The sequence below is a fragment of the Lithobates pipiens genome, unplaced genomic scaffold (assembly GCF_037356315.1).
Source record: "Lithobates pipiens isolate NorthernLeopardFrog02 unplaced genomic scaffold, aLitPip1_a1.2 Scaffold_18, whole genome shotgun sequence".
NCBI classification, from domain to species: Eukaryota; Metazoa; Chordata; class Amphibia; order Anura; family Ranidae; genus Lithobates; species Lithobates pipiens.
The window spans coordinates 207,869,575-207,890,019 of record NW_027507758.1 but is presented as its reverse complement, the minus strand read 5'-3'; the positions used below and the strand labels follow the sequence as shown (position 1 = coordinate 207,890,019).

General features: G+C 43.0%; 1 protein-coding gene across 1 annotated transcript in view; it reads right to left on the bottom strand.

The window, feature by feature from the left end:
* Nucleotides 1-20,445, bottom strand: part of LOC143987650 (uncharacterized) — a 330,091-nt gene that overhangs the window by 205,898 nt on the left and 103,748 nt on the right. Inside the window, exon 3 of the mRNA XM_077486545.1 lies at nucleotides 3,087-3,548. Coding sequence (XP_077342671.1) covers nucleotides 3,087-3,548 — 462 coding nt within the window. The remainder of the gene's footprint in view (nucleotides 1-3,086; nucleotides 3,549-20,445) is intronic.

Sequence of the window (20,445 nt, the reverse complement as noted above, 5' to 3'; positions counted from 1 at the left end):
TCTGAAGTCGAAAAAGCACATTTGCTGTACATTTGGGTGTCTCCACCATGGTTGGACAAGGCGGTACTGTGTAGTACCAGTAGGTGGAGCCAAGAAGTACAAGCTATGCTTGGTCATAATAAGGAGAGGAACTGGTCGGTACCATATTTTATTAGTAGTGTGGCAAATGGTCTCAAGGTTCTCAGAGGGTGCTTCCAGTTATCAGGTTGGACGGAAGGCACTCAGAATGGTTGAAAACCTTAAAAGGTCCCTGTCTCATGCGGTGACTAAGAACACTTGCGATGGTGCAGTCTAAGGTGTGGCTGAGCAGTGGCCAGTAGATAGCATGGACATAGCCTTCCCCACTAGACCTCACGTGAAGGAAGGGGCCAAAATAGACATGGCTATAGCGGAGATTTTTCCTGTCATTCGCAAAGTAGTACAAGTTAAAAGGTACCTGGAGACTTGATGGTATTAGAAGTGGTGACGTCAATATTTGTGTTCTGTTACTGGATGGTACCGCTAACAAGGGGTTAATTGCCATGGGTAACCTTAGAAAAGTTGTGAAAACAAAAATAAAAAAATAAACCTGTTGTGATGGCTAAAACTGGTTATGGGGGGGAAAAGGTGGTTCCTCATCAGGTGGCATACTGGGAGCAGGTTCCCTATAACAAGAAAGTGAAGGTGTTCCTCCCTCTGGATAAAAAGAAGGGGGGGGGGGTATATGAGAGACCCTGTCTCGGTGAAAATGAGTTTAAAATGGAGTCAGTTTGAGAAGCTCCAGCAGAAGCCTTTAAACCGAGAAAATTATGTTTTACATTTCCTCTGGACTGGTTAAGTCTGAAAACTTGAAGACTCCAAAGAGCATTGAGTGGCAGTCTTCAGTCTTGTGTCCAGGTTTTACAAAAATTCTGCAGGGGTTGTGTGTGTGTGTGTGTGTGTGTGTGTGTGTGTCTCCAGGCGCACACATCCATTATAAGGCAGATCTGAGCATAGCTCAGAGAGATGAAGTTGGAGCAATTGCTGCAGCCAGGAGAGAAGCATTCTGTTTAGGAACTGAGGCAATATCCTTGAGGTGGCATGGTGACACAGGTCAGTGGACAGAGAGTCTGGCACACCATAGTGGAGATAACTGGGAGAGACAGTCCAGGGGATCAGAGGAAACCGCGAGTCTCAGTGGAGTGACAAATCCTAGCCTTTCAGGAGAACCGCTACCTAGAGGCCAGGAGTGGGCGTGTTTAGAATGGTACTACGACCAAGGCATTTTTTCATTTATTGTATTTCTGCTGGAGAAGAACCCCTGTGGGGGCAATCCATGTGTGTATGAACTTTTATTTTGTTATCGTTAATAAAAGTGGGCTACCACACCCTAAAACTTAAGTTCCTGTGGGCTGTGAACTCACTGAAAATGCATCTGCCACTGAGCTAGAAACCCCCCCATATTTCAATATATATTTTTTAGATCCATATAAACAATGTACTCATTTTGAAACTGGTTAGCGATCTCTCTTCACTAGGTCCTAAAATATCCCTCATGAAACAGCTCTAGATAATAGGCCTTTAAACCTCTGGTGACACACACGCAATGAATGGGCTGCATGTGGCCCATGGCCTGTTGGGCACCATATAAATAGCAGAGATGGCAGCAGGGTGTTTCAACACCCTGCATTGAAAGACTGTACTGTGGGTGGAGTCAATTGCTACTACTACCATGGCCACCAATGGGCGGGGGGATTAATAGTACTGACAATAGTGCTGGGTGTTATTATTGCATTCCACTGACACCAAGGTTGTGGCTTTTTACAGCGTCCATTGACACCAACATTGGGGGTTGTTTTACTGCATCCACTGACAATGCTGGTGGTTATTACTGCGTTTTACCAATACCAATTACTGTGTCCACTGACGCCAATTACCCCAATGTTGAGTTGTTATTGTGTCCACTGACAAGAGTGCTTGAGGTTACTGTACTCCAACTTCTATGCATTGTGATACGCTGCAAAAAATTCAGCAGGACCTACATTTTTGTTAGTGCTGTTAGAGGCTGTTATATATGCTGCTGAAAGTGTTGGGCACTATAAACCAATAGTAAAGATCTCTGCTGTGTCTTTCAATGAACAGAAGCGTAATAAAATGTGCCATTGCCGATATAGGTCCCAAATGTTTTCTAATTATCCGTGAACAATTTTACTACACTTCTAACAGGTCCACAAAAAATGCACCCAACATGTCTTCAGAAGCATGTTTTATATCAACATTGTGCTATGTTTTAGCAAAAAAGGTAAGAGGAGGAATGAGGAATCAACCAGAAAACTTGTATCATATCGGTCTTATTTTTGATCTTTAGCCCACCAAGTGCAGAAAAGCTGACCAATCTCTTCTGAAGTATGAATGTGGAGGTGTGTCTATAATGTAAAGCAGTGAGAATACAAAGTATATATAGCTCACTGATACAGGAGGTCTAATTAGAAAGAACCACTTCTAGTAAAAATACAATAACACGTGAAACAAACAGCTTCTAGCACTTAAATATTATACACGCAAATGCAAGATGACAGTCATTTCTGTGCTGTTGACTATTTCAGCAAAGAAAGACTGTAGGGCAATGCAGCTGGGATAGAGGCACAAATAAGAAGAGTAAAGCAAAAATAATAAGGTCCAGCGAGGACACAAAAGTTAAAAGAATGTCAGAAAGGCCACAGGAAAGCATGATCAGTATCAAACATACTAGAACAGAAGCTGAGCAAGAAAGGGTGGAGCTTAGAAAAAAAGGGTAATGGAGAAAGGCACAAAGGTGGGTCGAGAGGAATAAATGATGTGGAAAAGAGGAAGCACTTGAGGCTCTGCCTACGTTTGTTGGCATGAAACTTGAAGCCCAAGCACATAATAGTGGTTTCAACTGCTTCACTATGCAGTGTTGCAAGGGATGTGAAACTCACATTTAAAAATAATAATAATTACAATTTACTTTTTAGGTAAAATCGTACAATATATGTATTTTAGCTTGTATTTACCTGTTTGGAGTTCTGTTTAGTCCTGTGTGTAAATTACACAAAACAAGTCCATATAAACAGTAAAATATCAAATAAAAGAATAGAGTTTTATACCTGGGACAAGTTTGCACCTTCCCCAGTGCTTTCCAAGCTGTCATCTGTGTTTTCTTCCTCCTGTTGCACCTCATAGGTGTCAGGAAAGCGGGACATAGATGGAGCTGGCACATCCTGGTCAATAGTAAATTTCAGAAGATCAAAATACCACAGTCGTGGTATATAGATTTCATCACCCGAAGCACCTGCATTTACTGAAGCCTCCACTTTCTTTAACTCTTTCTTGAACACGGTTCGTAAATTTGCAATCTTATTTTTAACAAGCTCTAGGGTTGCTGTAGGGCAGACTGACTTACATAGACTGAGCAGTTTATCATATGCCTCTGCTTTTTTTTGTCGATTGGAATAATCAGATGATTTTACTCTCCACAAGCAAGGTAAAGATCGATACATTTCAATGAACTCTATCAAAAAATCTGGGTTCATCAGACATTCTGTTGACATTTTCCGCTCTCCAATCACCTACATAGAAAGGAAAAAATAAAAATAAAATTAAAAGGAGCTGCACTGACCTTAATTGAAGACAGGATATTTTTGTACTCCTTGTAAGATTATTTTCTCTGCGTTCACTGAAGGACACGGAAAATCTTTAGATCTTGACCATTCGGTAACATAGCAACACCTCCAGCAGTAGGACACCAGAAAAAAAAAAAAAAAAGTAAAAAAAAAAATAAGAGGACTATGGGTGCCCCCCCGCTGGTCAAACTCCCCATCTGCTACAGGCAGCTCAGTCACAAAGCAGTATATGGAGCAACAACTATTAACCAACAAACAAATAAAGGAGTGCATGCAGTGTCCTTCAAAGATTGCAAAGAAAAAGACTTTCTTGCAAGTAAAAAAAGAGAAATTCCTATTTTCTCCTCTGTTCATTAAAGAACACAACACAGATTCATAGATCCTGAAAGCTAGGACTTCGCAAAGCAGGAAGTGGAACAGACTATGGAACCACTCCATTCAGGCAGAGCAATTAGCGTATTTATTGATGTATAACACGCACCCCAATTTTAGGAGGGAAGTTTAAGGAAAAAAAAAACATACATTTTATATAAAGAACTTTAAAGTAAAATTAGGGCCACAGCTCATCAATGCACCCTGCTCAGTGCCCATCTGAAGCCTATAAAATTGACCAACAATGCAGCCTTTTCAGTGCCCATCTGCAGCCTCGCCAGTGTTGGATTATCCCTGCTGTCTCTGAGGGAAGGAGGAGGAGCGAGTGCCGCTGAATTATACTCCTGGCCCTGCTCATATGATAAACAGAACAGTGGCCTAATGCGGCTCTATGTAATTCAGCAGCACTCGCTCCTCTTCCCTCAGAGACAGCAGGGATCGGTGTATAACACGCACCCACAATTTCTCCTTGATATTAAGGGGGAAAAAAGTAAATGTTATACGCCAATAAATACGGTACACTGCCACCTGCAAGACTATGCAACCAAAACAAGCATCTGCAGATGCAACACACTAATTTGATATACTCTGTACTGAGACTCTATCCCTTTGCCTAGAAGAGGATGGAATATTCAGATTTAGTTAATATTGTGCAAGGGGGATGTTCCATAAGAATAAAGTTCCTCCATCCACAGTATGGAGGCAGAAAGAAAAATTCTCCCTGCATTGTATTCCGACAGCGGAACTGTCTGTCAGAATACACTGAAGTAGCTGCAGACTGCTAATAAAAAATTTCCAACATGCCTATTTGACAGAAGGCAACCTAATGATCAACTTTTGTGGAACTGGTACAGCCACACATGGTTTTAAATTCAGCTGCTCCCTGCTAAACCAGTATAATTTCAATACATGTATGGCCAGCTTTAGTCTTTATGGCTACACAGGCATCTCCTTTACAGGTTTCCTAATATAGCACCCCCTTGTGTACATGGTGTTAATAGGTTAGGTACATTTTAGTTAAGCTTCACTGTAGTTGGAGCCAGAATTAATTGAGATCATGTACAGTTCAGCTGGCAGGCTCTGAGGGCTGAGATTGTCACCTCCCCCTGGCCTCTGAAAGCTTCCAAAAAGTTCCAGAATTTAGTGGGCAGAGGAATGAGATAGAAGCCTGAATATTTATGGGAGCTCTACCATTGCCAGAGTAAGGACGGGCCAGAAGGTGGAGAATTTTGGCCATAAACATTCTGGAGCCTGGCCATGTGGACCGAGTTTTCAGGATCCAGAGGCCTGGAGCGGACCCCTATGCTTGCTGGGGAGCTCTGCCTAATCTTCTGCTAATGTGCCAGTGCTGGGATCAGTATTGGAAGCACTGCCAGTCTGTCAAAAATAAATTTTCCCTGGAAACATTGGCTAAAGTTTTGTGCTAAGAAGACCGGAAAGATTTCTCGATCAGGCTCAATAGTGTGCATGGAGAAACATTTTTTTTTTTTTCATGGTCTGCTTAACAGTTAAGATAGGTAGGATTCAAGAAAAAATGGGGTACACCAAGCTGAATGGTAATATACAGGCTCTACAAAAGTAGCATGCCCAGCCCCCAGTTGTCCCTCACATAAAACCCGGGGATCAACAGCTCAAAATAAATTTTTTAATTGTATTTTTTTTTCTTTTAAAAGAAGAGTCAACAGTAGACCCACAAAAATATATAATATATAATAATGGTGCACTACAATCAATTTCCTATTTTACAGTGCACTGGAAAATGTGGTATATACTGATCCGTGCCTAAAAATGAGGTATATACTAATCCGTGCACATACAAAAAAGTACTAAGTGCAAGATATGCCTACAAGCACAAACTAAAGTGCAGAGTGCTGTGCAAAAATCATTAAATACACCTCCACAAGTTGAGATTAATGTATGATCACAAAAATAAAGTGTTATGTGTTATAAAATACTATAAGTATATACACGACCACACATTAAAATAATATCCTTGAAATAGTAGATACAAATTACCGTATATACTCGAGTATAGGCCGACCCGAATATAAGCCGAGGCCCCCAATTTACCCCCAAAAAAACTGGCAAACTTGTTGACTCGTGTATAAGCCGAGGGTGAGACATGCCTGTCCATCCCTGTGTGTGTGTCCGTCCCTGTGTGTCCGTCCATCCCTGTGTGTGTGTGTGTCCATCCATCCATCCATCCCTGTGTGTGTGTGTCCATCCATCCATCCATCCCTGTGTGTGTGTGTCCATCCATCCATCCATCCCTGTGTGTGTGTGTGTCCATCCATCCATCCATCCCTGTGTGTGTGTGTCTCCATCCATCCATCCCTGTGTGTGTGTGTCTCCATCCATCCATCCATCCCTGTGTGTGTGTGTCTCCATCCATCCATCCATCCCTGTGTGTGTGTGTCTCCATCCATCCATCCATCCCTGTGTGTGTGTGTCCATGTGTGTGTGTCCGTGTGTGTGTGTGTGTGTGTGTGTGTGTGTGTGTGTGTGTGTGTGTCTGTGTGTGTGTGTGTCCAGCCTACCTGTGTCCCGAGCCTCCGTCCCGTGCCTTGCCTCCTTGCCTCCGTCCCGTGCCTTGCCTCCGTCCCGTGCCGTGCCTCCTTGCCTCCGTCCCGTGTCGTGCCTTGCCTCCGTCCCGTCCCGTGCCGTGCCTTGCCTCCGTCCCGTCCCGTGCCTTGCCTTGCCTCGCCTCCGTCCCGTGCCTTGCCAGGATCGCCTCGGCGGCCATTCTAAAATTCAAAAGCCCCGCCTCCGCCTCCGCCTGTGATAGGCGGAACACTGAATTTCCCAGCAGCCTGTGTTCCGCCTATCACCGATATCGTCTCATCCTCGTACTACGGACGAGGATGAGACGATGTCCGTGATAGGCGGAACACAGGCTGCTGGTAAATTCAGTGTTCCGCCTATCACAGGCGGAGGCGGAGAAGGAGGCGCGGCTTTCAAATTGTAGTATGTCCGCCGTCTGTCTGCTCGATACGCTGATCGAGCAGTCAGACGGCGATGACTCGAGTATAAGCCGAGGGGGGCACTTTCAGCCTCAAAAAAGAGGCTGAAAATCTCGGCTTATACTCGAGTATATACGGTAAATATAAAGTGTAGAATGCAAGCCCATAAAATATCAAAAAATAATTAATTGCCAGATAAATTACTTAAAGTTCATTATAAACCAATATGTTAAATTAATCAATGTAAACAAAAGCTCAGTCCACTCCCACGGGTGCAGCTCTTGACCTCGAAAAAAAAAAAAAAAAAAAAAAAAATTATATATATATATATATATTTATTTAATATTATATTATATTTATATATATATATATATATATATATATATATATATATATATATATATATATATATATATATATATATATATATATATATATATATACATACAGTCACACCACTATAGATGTTACCATTCAGTCTTCTCATTTTTTTCGCTTATCTCATCAAACATTGTATTTGATCTGAGCGTTCCCAACACAGCCTACACCGCCCACTGTGTTCGCGGAGATACTTCTCAGAATGATGTCACTGGCTTCTCCCGACGCGTTGCGTCACAGGTCACGTGACTTTATCATGGCTCGGCTCATGTTTGATGATCGGGGCTTTAGGATTATTGTGCAATGATGTTTATTTCTGCTCAGTTTTTATGTAAATGAGGAGCCTGATAGAGAAATACAGTGTTTGATGAGACAAGTGAAAACGTATGAGAAGGCTGAATGGTAACATCTATAGTGGTGTGAATATATATATTTATTATATTATATATTTTTTTTCCGAGGTCAAGAGCTGCACCTGTGGGAGTGGACTGAGATTTTGTTTACACTGATTAATTTAACATATTGGTTTATGATGAACTTTAATTTATCTGTCAATTATTTTTTGACATTTTATGCGCTTGCATTCTACAATTTATATTTAATTTGTATCTACTATTTCAAGGATATTATTTTAATGTGTGGTGTATATACTTATAGTATTTTATAACACGAAGCACTTTATTTTTGTGGCCATACATTTATCTCCACTTGGAGGTGTATTTAATTATTTTTGCACAGCACTCAGCACTTTAGTTTTTGCCTTTGGGCATATATTGCACTTAGCACTTTTTTGTATGTGCACGGATTAGTATATACCAAATTTTTAGGCACGGATCAGTATATACCATATTTTTCAGTGCACTGTAAAATAGGAAATTGATTATAACACACCATTATTAGATATATTTATTGGGGGTGACAGAAAACTGCACATAGTTGCATCTGAATCATTAAGGTTTTTTATAGTTTAGTCCTCAGCACATTAATATTGACATATTAACGCTTGGGTTCATATAATTTAACAGTAGACCCACGGCAGCCTGGAGTGGTCAAATGTGCCAGCAAGAGAACTAGAGTTCAGTCCTCTCCATTCCAGTAGAAATGGCCACTCATAGCAGGACCACTGATGTTGGCCATTTTAAACACGACTGCTGGCATCTGACCATTTGCAATAGGACTGCCAGAGGTCCCCCAGTTGCTGTAAAAACTTGTGCCATGGAGATGGGGGTACTGGCCACCAGCAGGAACTGCCCATAGGCAATGCTTTTATGTTTTGAAAGTCCTACTTTTGAAGGTGGCGCTATAACCCAACAGTCAAGATCTAGAGCTGCACAGTGGATCTCCACTGTGCCTTTTAATAAAACCAAAACAAATATTTTCTTCGCACCAATAATTCCATTCAATAATTTTTTCATTACTTTAGTTGAAGTAATACATTATTATATATAAATAAATAAATAAAAAGGACAAACAAGTACTAAGCATTGTAAACTTATTTAAAAATGAAATAAAATATTTTTATTTTGCGTTTTGTTATTGTGAGCAATAAGGTCAGTGGTACTTGATCCTAGAGAGTACATCATATATTTCAAAATGAGAGCCCCAATTGCTGGAAATGTGGCCCGGATAGGAAAACGATACTTTATATTTTACGGTCATACCTGCGGATCCAAGCATTTTTGGCAAGATTTATGTGACCTGATCCACTCGCTTACTGACCTGTCTCTGAAACAGAAACCAGTAGCAAGCCTCTTACATCTCAGCTTCCAGTCTAAATGAAAGTACCAGCACTCTGGTCCAAAAGCTAATCAATGTGGCCAGGGCATGTATCCCAGTGCTTTGGAAGTCCATATTGCAACAGGGGATAAAAATGACAATGCACATTCCCTGAGGAGACAAGATGTCTGTTTCTCTAAGACATGGTTCTATTGGACCTAGTTCACCTACACAGAGATACAGTGAAGGTCTTATACCCAGTTAAACACTACTGGTAGTGTGAGAAATTTAAGGTGGCCCACTGGTTCCACACCCCATAAACCCACCCCTCCCCCCCTCTGGTTCACCCTTCTCATATTTTTCTGCTCCCCTCTTTTTTCTCCTCTTACTCTGACCTTACCCATTTTTAAATATTACATAAAGAAACAAAAGCCCCCTTATTCCCACATGAGGAATGGCCTGTTTTACCTGTTGAAGTACTGGTTACTGCTAGGTTTGACTCTTTTCCTTGCAGTATTTTTTAAATACTTTGTCCTGTTACTTTGGATTTTGTCCCAATAAAACACGAAAAAAACAAAAAAACAAAACACCACACAATGTGGTTTTAACTGTACACTTTAATCAGTGGAGTTCTGTGGTCATTTCCCTCTAAAATCCCCTCAAGTCTCAAAGTATTTTTTTCAATTTTGGTATTGTCTTGGTTTTCCACATTATGCATATTAGCATTTCTAGTCTACCTCAAAGGATTATACATTTTTTTCCTTAAATCATTAGCTCCAGTGACTGCATTAGTTCTTTTTGGGCTTTTTCTGCCTGTTTTCACTTGGTGATATGGCCTGTAACACACTTATTGTATTAGAGTACCAACATTTTAAATGAATGAGCTACAGAAACACCTTGGGAGTGTGACATTCTCAGTCTGGGAGGAGGGTAGTGTTAGATGCACTAAAAAAATTGAAGACAAACTCTAGCCAACAGAAAAATGACAGCCAATTGCACACAGGACACTGACTTACTGTGACCAGAATTAAACCAATAATTTAAGGCTTTATCTTTGCTCTCCATACACAGCCCTGTAGTGGGCTTAACAGTTAAGGCTTTTCATTTTTAAGTTACAGCAACAGTTTTGTTACTTTTGGGATAAACATTTTATAGAAATAAAAGTGGATCATTGTAAGCACACCTGTCATTGTTAAAGCATAGAGTGTGTGAACCCTTAGGGAGAGAGATTGGAGAGAAGGAAGGATCACTGTTGTAAAGAAAGATCACTATGGTGCCTGGAAGGAAGGATCCCTAAGGCACATGGAAGGCAGAAAGATCACTGACACATGGAAGGCAGGATCACTATGGCACAAAGAAGACGGAAAGGAAGGACCACTAAGGCACATGGAAGGCAGAAAGGAAGAATCCCTGGCACATGTAAGAAGGGTCATTATGGCACATGGAAGGCAGGAATGAAGGATCATTATGGCCCCTCAAAGGCAGAAAGGAAGGATCACTATGGTAAATAAAAGGAGGGAAGAGAGAGTTCACTCACCACAGGCTCAGGCAGTGAACATAGTGTGCCCTGCTTCAAAATTCCCGCCAACACAACACTTTCACAGCCACAGGATTGGCTGCACTTTTGTGGAGGGAGGGGGGGGGGGTCATGGAGAGAAGGTGGAGCAGATCTAGCCCCCTCTACTCTTCCATTTTGTAGACCAGCTGGGCTAGCTGGGGGGCTGTGCTGGCTGGGCACTGAGCAAGTCTTGACTGCAGCATGGCGCACACTGATAGGTTTTGTTGTAATTTAATAATTGCGCTAGTATTAACCTACTAATATTGCACAGTGTACCACCAAATTAAGTGAATTATAAACATATAGTGAACCATACAAAATATATAAAATTCCTTCTGTGTAATGTTAACAATAGAGCAAACTGTTGCCACAGGTAAAAATATCACATTCCACTGTGTACAGGACTTAACATATGTGGGACTAAATAATCAGCCTTAATGAGTCCTCTGAGTAACAGATGGTTCATTCAGAGATTTCACTGCTAATTCTCATGGATGAACTTACAGCTTTCAGCAGGCTTCCATAACATGGAAAAACAAAGAACAAACAAGACCATTGCACAGATAGTATAATGAAGGGATCCCTATTTAGTTAGGGTGAACCTCGCTCACGCTACCCCACAGGATAGATCGCATATGAAATGATCAGTTGTATGCAGGCAGGGGATCGGACGGTCCGCCTCATTGGGAGGGTGTTGGGCCGCCCGCTTTGCCCTTCCTGGCTCTGGTTCAGAAAATTATCACTGCCAGCCCCCTCCCACAAACCGTATGCCCCCCCCCCCCCCATGTCACCCCCGATGGCTGTACCTGTAAACAGGAGCCTAAGCAACGCCCTCGTTCTGGCCTCTCCCCCCTTCCCGTCCCCCCCCCTTCCACTCCGCCTCCTCCTCGATTGTAGATTTTGATTGGAGGAGGCGGCTTCTGTGTGCCTCAATTGAGCTCTCTCGTGTATCCGGTTATGTGACTCTCCTCTGCTCATTGATGGTCACATGACCGCTCTCCTCCCGCTCCGCCTTCTCCTCGATTGTAGTTTTTGATTTTGAGAGCAGTCATGTTACCATCAATGAAACCGCAGAGGATAGTCACATGACCAGGTTCATGAGAGAGCGCCGTTAATTGAGGCACAAGCCCCCATCGACAATGAGCAAGACACAGGAGGAGCTTCTCAACTCCTAAAAGGTATGTTGGCAGGGCTGTCCCAGGAGGCTTGTACTGTGCAGGGGGCTGTGGAAAGTTTTTCCCTGAAACTTCCCTCTCAGGTGCGTGTTATATGCCAGTGCGTGTTATATGCCGATAAATACGGTATTTTGTATGGTTCTCTATATGTCCATAATTATTCATCTAATTTGGTGGTACACTGTGCAATATTAGCAGGTTAATATTAGCGCAATTAATTTACAATTTATTTTTGCGTATCAGTTCACATATAGAATTACAGCGATATTATTTCGTTATCTTTTAATATTCATTTCTCACATATTTTAATATTTATGGACATCAGCACTTTAGTATATTTTTACACATATTTGCACACTGACAGGTGGAGTAAAGTGCCGGAACTTATTCCAGCACTGGGCTCCGCTGTGGGATTCATCTGGGACTCACTGGACACCGGGATTTACTTGAAATCCCCATGACATTCCTGGAGCATCTGGGACGGTTGGGAGGTATGGTTAAAAAGTTTGTCTCAGCCCTCTAAATGCTACATCTGCAGGACAGTTTGTTCTGTTGAAAAACATCAGACTTACTGGCTAGGTCACCAGGTGTAAATATAAAAAAAAAAAAAAAAAAAAAAAAAAAAAAAAAAACACACCCTTAAAAAAATAAATTCAGCTATCGCATTTAATTATTGGCAAGCTTCAATATAATAAAAGTTTGCTCTGTGACCTTATTGCTAGATTACGAATCCAGCTTAAGATGGGGAAGCTAAAGTCAACAGGGGGAAAGATGCAGGCTCTCAAAAGGTGTTCAACTGAATTAATGTATGGGAAAAAAAAATAAAAAAAATCAAAGAAGTGCTGCACTCCTGTCCAGCTAAGCGGGTGCAGACTTTCAAACAATATTCGAAGGGGAAAACACTGCGCTATGCTAAACCAAACACAGAAAAAAGATTTTAAAGCAGCTGCCAACACTTCAAACAAACAAAGTTCAACGAATATAAAATAACAAATAGTGTAGCGCTAAATTGGTGTAGCAAAATTGTATATGAAAAACAGTATGATTGTGAAAAAACAAAAACATCATCAAACATCTTTGGATTCATTCATGGCAACACTCAATAATAATGACCGGGGTATCATTTTGACTTTTGAGGCCAGTACTACTAATATACACTTTTTGGACCTGGAGATCACAGTCGTTCAGAAATGCCTTGTGCTTAAAACCTTCTTCAAACCTACCGATAGGAACGGGTACATCCCCGTGGACAGCTGCCACCACCATCAATGGCTAATCTGTACCACGGGGCCAGTTCCTTCGGCTACGGCGTAACTGCACTGACAGTGACTTCATCTCCCAATCTTACACCATCAGACAAAGATTTATCGATAAGGGATATGACCCATGTGCACTAGACGCGGACATAAAATCAGCGTTGCGAGCCGATAGGTCGTCCCTTGTCGAAAGGAAGTCCAAAACTAAAAAGAATGACAAATTTAAATGATCATTTTTCACCACTTTTTCAATACAACATAATGAGATAAAAAAAATCATTAACAGACATTGGAAAATATTATGCAGTGACAAAATCCTCGGAGGTGTAATCCCGTGAGAGCTGGAGTGATTTACAGAGGAGCTCGCTCAATTCAGAGTGATATCTCCCCTAATGCGATGGACATTCCCAAACCTATTCAGTTCTTTCTACAGAGTAAAGGTTCTTTCCTTGTAGAAAATGCAATGTTTGCATGCACAATGGGTTGGGCAAACGGAAGAGCGATACTTTTACATCTACGGCCACGCAACGTGTATATTCCATGAAGCATTTTACTATCTGCACCACTAGATTTATAGTCTATCTCATCACATGCCCATGTAAAAAGCAGTACGTTGGTCGTACCATCAGAAATTTTTCCATCAGAGTAAACGAACATCTTGCAAAAATAAAAAAGGGCTGTGACAAACACACAGTCCCCAGACACTTCCTGGAACACCACAATAGAGACCCAACAGGCACATATTTCCAGATTATAGATAAATTAATTCCCAGTTGGAGAGGCGATTCATGCTTGTGGGGTGTGTCGCGCCTCGAAACGTTCTGGATACACGAAATGAGGTGCTACTCCCCCCACGGCATGAACACGGATTGGGACATTAACTGCTTTATTAACCTCCCTGGCGGTATGATTCAGTCTGGAATTAGGTGCTGAAAGCGGTACAATTATTTTGCACGGAAATCTGGCTTTTATTTTGTAGTCCTGTAATTCTTAGGAATAACGCTCTTAAATCTGTTCAAACCAGAGTCTAGCAGACATCCCGGGTATGATAAAGTTTATAATATAATAAAGAATAATAAAATGTATTCAATAATGTAATAAAATCCTAAAACACTGAAAAATGGACACTTTTTGGTTGCTATGGACAATCTCCAAATTCCAGGCAGTAAAAAACAGTATTTATAATATAAAAGTGCATGCAGGGCATTGCACAAACCACTAGGGACAAAGGGGGTGTGTATTTTTTAATACAGCACTGTAATCTGTAAGATTACAGTGCTGTGTGTGTTTAGTGTGTTTTAACTTTTTTGAATTTGCCGCCGTTCTCCGCTCCCGTGCGCCGTAACGTCGCAGGGAACGGAGCTCGGCGGCATTCGGCACTGTGAATCGAGCGCAGGACGGCTCGATCGCACAGCGCGGCGGACATCGCTGGATCCAGGGGACAAGGTGAGTAACGATCCCTGTGTCCTCCCCTGCATCGAGCGAAGCCATCCCGAGTCTGGCTCGGGGTTACCGCTCCTACCAGTATATTCCTACCCCGAGCCAGACTCGGGATTACCGCTAGGGGGGTTAATCAAGCTTAAATTTGCCTTTTCATAGTCCAACAGCTCCCAATAGATATATTTTGATACCACATCATTACCATCCTAAGATGATTTCTGTGGTGTCTATGAAGTATAAATCTATGAGTCTACGAGTTTCCTGTGGTTTCTATGTAATATAGATCTATGAGCACTCTGCTGCACATGCAATAGCGGATTATGGCTCTCTGCGATTTAGAGCAACTTTGCAGTAGATATATAGCACAACATTTGTTCGGCATTGTCCACAATAGCGATCATCCTTGCCGATATATATTCTGTCCAGGATGATCGCCGTTTTTGATCATCTGCGCGTCTGCCCATATGTAAAGGACCGTACAAATTGTACGTTTTGGTCTTCATACACTCTTCTGTTTTGCGGCGAAATTTTTGCACATCACTATATCACCATATTTTTCATATGTGGTGCTATTTAATTTTATTTTTATAAAAAAAAATAAAAAATTGGGGGGAATTTTTGAGGTTCCTTTTGAGATTTACCAATATCGTACATTATACGTTTAATGTGTTACACCGTGGGTTATATCGGTGCAGTTTTTTTTCCTGCACCTATTGGCCCTGTGCATATAGGATGCTTAATAAAATTTTTCCCCCTTCCTCCTTTCCGGATCGGTGCATGGGGACACGAGCTATGGCCACGCCCCCTTGGTAGTGACCACTTCCGGCCAACGTCTGTGTGTCTTACACACAACACCGCCTTCTTTATCGTGCAGCCGGAAGAGACGATGGGGCGCGTCACGTGACCCACGACGCGCACGCCGCGGGCCTCCTGGCGCGAATCATTAAATGTGTTTACTACGTCCCGTCCGTGTACCATGGCAACGCACGATGTACGCCATGGGATAGGACGAGGATTCAGTGACGTACCGCCCGCAATGACGTGATTATGTCACATGACCCCGAACATAGCGCGGGGTCAATACAGCGTCCTAGCGGTTGCTGTGGTAACCAGCAACCTGGATATTTGAGCATATGGACGCTATGTCGTCCATTTAATGACCAGGGCTACATGTGTGGATACATTTAAGCAAATGAAAGTCACCTTTATAATGTGAGTAATTTACAGTCTTTTAAATGGCCAGCTATCGATCAGGCATACAGATGATCACTGCTTTGACTGCTTGACTAGCCCATCCGAGAAACGGTTTACCACCTCAGTTATGTGAATACTATACATCCATATTAATGATTCAGAATGAATATACTACTGGTCACTCTGCTGTATAGCCATCAGGGCATTGACTTAATTGTGTCTATTGGCCCCTTGAGGTATATATCGGACTGAATTGTTGACATTAGACATACTGATCAATGGTTTGTTTGTGATAAGTGAATATATATGGGTGATTTTTTATGACATCTCTGCAATATTTTTATGGACAGTTTGATAATATATTTAGTTGGTTGATAGATATATAGGCATGTGTGTGCTGAATCGGCTAAGCTCATTGGTTGTTAAGTTTACAGCTACCCTCCCACTGTCTAATACCATTGGGCCGTCATTCCGCACACATTCTGTCTTTGATCACCGACTCCGCCCCTTTATAGGTGGGCCAGTCTTGGGGATTTTATAAATTGTATAGCAATGTGGTGGGTTCCAATATGCCCCTGTTGAAGACATATTCTGTTGAAACGCGTCGGGCTTGCATCTGGCATCCCACATTGCTTTTATTCAGTACTTTTTTGTGATCACGTCATAATTTTAGTTTATTTTCATGACTTTTTAAATAAAACCCAATGGTTACCCTCTGACCTGCACCATTTGGAGCTTTCTTTTTCCTTTATTATATTTTTGTGGACCCTCTTCCACATTTGAGATTGGAACCCCAAATGCGACACACCTGATCTTGATATTCCGAGAGACGCTTTGAGAGATGTCCACCATGGGCTTATAACTTCCGAAGTCTCCCCAGCATCCGTTCTGACTACCTACAACCCATCATTTGGTTCCATGTTTGGACCCCAAGCGCTTTTGACTCAACTGTCGTAAGACTGATGAGTCCATCTTCTCCGGTAAGAGTATTCTACATATCTTTTATATTACTTCAGACAAGTTAATATACTTGGTTTCACCTGATCTGTGGATTTCCTGATTTTCCTGTGAGGAATACCTATCACAACATTTGTGCACTACTTAATATATGTGGACTTACTCACTGGGACTCACCATTTTAACCATTAATGGTTTTCAGTATTCACAGCTTTTATGTTATATCTTTGTATATTCATATTTTGTTTTTTCACAATCATACTATCTTTCATTTGCAGACTTCAAACAGCCTCATTTCATAAGTAGTAATAATAATAGTGTAGCATTTTTTTTTCTTTGTGTTTAATACCACTTTAATTTTGAAGCGGATTTAGATACAAACCCTGATACTCATTGTGTCAGCCTACTATCGACTGGATCTGCCTCCCCCCGTGAAACTTTTAGGATAACCTACCGAATAAGCAAATAAAAATGAGGTCTCCCAGTGCCCAGCATTTCTTTGATTCTTGCACTAGGACACTAATGTTTTTGTGCAAGAAAAAAAGGATTTTTGTACTCACCATAAAATCCTTTTCTCTGTAATTCACCGACCGACACAGCTCCTCTCTGTAATTAAATGGGTTGTCAGCCCCATCACTGGAGATACTAGGCAAGTTGTAATACAACACTTCAGAACTTTTAGTTCCACCCATGGGGTGGTCCCTAGGCCACAACCCCACAGCCTGCGCAGGCAGAACTCAGTAAGTCAACAAGCAGTATAACGTAAAGAGAAAAAGGAGGGGCGGGTGCTGTGTTGGTGAATTAAAGAGAAAAGGATTTTACGGTGAGTACAAAAATCCTATTTTCGCTTATATTCACCGACCGACACAGCTCCTCTCTAACTAAATGGGACGTCCCCAAGCAGTGCCAAACGAGGGGTGGGGAAAAACGGCATTAAAACTTCATCCACCATGGCGAGTGGGAACTAGTGAAACTAAAACCACAAAAAAACAAACAGCAGTGTGTGGAAACTCCACCACATAACTGGGTATCCTCAACAGGAGAGACCCAAAAAAACGCAACCATTTGCGGAAGTAATGCAACAGTGCATTAACAAAACAGTACAGGAAAAAATATTGATTGCATATATAATTGCAACTACACGGCCGCCTGCAAAACAGGCCTCAGTCGATGCACTGACGTCTACCTTGTAGAACTTATGGACAGATGACCAGGTCGCCACCTTATACACCGGAACGACCGACGCTTGGTGTCGGAAGGCCCAAGATGTTCCAATTTCCCTTGTAGAGTGGGCCGTGACCGGAAAGGGGGGCACCTGCCCCTTTAAGGCGTAGGCTTGTAGTACAATCTGTCTGATCCACCTAGAAATGGTGGCCGACGAAACCGTCACACTTCTTTGGACCAGCCACTGCAACAAACAGTGAGTCTGACTTCCGAAAGGGAGCCGTGGCAGACAAAATAGACCTTCAGAGCCCTAACCACGTCAAGAGCGTGAAAGGCCACCTCTTTGAGGTGTTTCAGCTTAGGACACAACGATGGTAATACAATGTCCTCATTGATATGAAAAGCTGAGACTACCTTCGGTAGAAAGGACGGTTGCGGACGCAACACCACCTTATCCCTGTGTATGACCAGATAAGGCGACTTGCAGGACAAAGCTGGCAATTCCGAAACCCTCCTCGCCAATGTGATGGCCACTAGAAAGACCGCTTTCTGGGAAAGAGTCAACAGGGGAATCTCCATGATATTTTCAAACAGCAGCTTTTGAAGCGCCGACAACACCAGGTTCAAAACTCATGGGGGAAACTGAGGGGGCAACGGAGGGACAACATGTCATACCCCCTGGACGAAGGTACTCACTAAGAAGTCCGATGCCAGGGGTCACTGAAAAAAGACAGCCAAGGCTGAGATTCGCCCCTGGATGGTACTCAATGCCAATCTCTAGTCTACTCCTTGCTGGAGAAACAGCAGGATCCTTGCTATGGAAAATGAACGCGGATGCCACCCTTTCTCCTCACACATGGAGATGTAGGCCTTCTAGGAAGATATACCATCGTAACTGGAAGATTTCCACGCCCTCAAAATAGTTGGAATCCCTGAGTCTGACAGACCCCGGTTCCTCAGCACCTGACTCTCAATAGCCATGCCGTTAAAGCAAGTGATGGTAAAGCAGGGTGAAAGATTGGACCTCGAGACAGGAGGTCCGCTGGCAACGGCAGTTGCCAGGGAGCGTCTGCCACCAGACACACCAGGGCTGCGTACCAGGGCTGCTGAGGCCAATTTGGGGCAACCAGGATTACTGGAATCCCCTCGGCTTCCACTCTGCAAAGCAGATGTGGCAACAGTTTTAGTGGAGGAAAGGCATAGATCAGCTGGTACTGATCCCACGGAGCCACCAGCGTGTCTGACATGTCTACCCATGGATCTCTTGTCCTGGACACGAATCTTGGCACCTTCCGATTGAGACGACGGGAGGCCAATAGATCCACATCTGGTGTGGCCCACTTCAGGCACAGCAGCCTGAATATCTCTGGATGCAATGCCCATTCTCCTGGGTCCAGCATCTGTCGACTCAGATAGTTCGCCTGCCAATTTTCCACCCCCGGGATGTAAATGGCCGACAGGGTCGGTACGTGTCGCTCTGCCAACCGAAGTATGTGAGAGACCTCCCGAGCAGTGGCTGAGCTTCTTGTTCCCCTTTGCTAATTTATATACGCCACAGTTGTGGCGTTGTCCGACTGTATACTGATCGGACGCTCTTGAAGACACATCGACCATGTGTGGAGGCACATCCCGATCGCTCTCAATTCGAGCAGACTGATCGGAAACTCTGATTCTTCCGTTGACCAGAGGCTCTGACCCGACTGAATCCCCATCACTCAACCCCAGCCGGATAGACTGGCGTCCGTAGTGATCACCGTCCATTTCAGAAGAAGGAACGATTTTCCGGACTGAATCACCGGGACCTCAACCACCAGATCAGAGTCCCTCACTGGCTGGCTCACCTAGATCTGTTGATCCAGGTTCAACTGAGATTTGTCCCATTTCAACAAGATCTCCTTCTGCAGTACTCTGGTGTGGAACTGGGCATAAGGTACTGCCTCGAAGGAGGCTACCATGAGTCCCAGTACAAGCATGCAAAAGTAGAGCCACGACCACTTGCGGTTCATCAGTAGTTTGACCGCAGATCTGAGAGTCTGCAATTTGTCTGAAGGGAGAAAAACTCTCGCTTGCCTGGAGTCCAATAGCAAACCTCCAGACGCTGGGTCAGCACAATCATCGACTTCTTTAGGTTCAACAGCCACCCAAATTCTTGCAGGGTCTGCATGGTGATCACCACATCCTCCTCTAATTCTGAGGCGGAAGATGCTCTCAGGAGGAGATCGTCCAGATAGTCCACGATCGCAATCCCACGTTGTTGCAGCAATGCCAATACTGGAGCCAGTAGTTTGGTAAAGACTCGGAGGGATGATGCCAGGCCAAAAGGGAAGAGCCACAAATTGGTAATGGGCTTTCCCGACTGCCAAAATTCAGAAATTTTTGATGCCTAAGGCATATGGGTATGTGCAGGTATGCATCCTGCATGTCTGAGGACGCCAGGGAGTCCCCTTGATGGAGTGCAGCGACTAGTGAGCGAACTAATTCCATTCTGAACCTCCGCACTTTTACAAAGTGATTGAGGGCTTTTAAGTCCAAGATCAAACATACCCCTTCCTTCTTGGGAACAACAAACAGATTTGAGTAGAATCCTTGGAAGCGTTCCGATTCCGGAACTGGTACAATAAACCCCCAATTCAGCAAGTCCCTCTCCGCCCCCAACAGGGCCTCCCGGCGAAC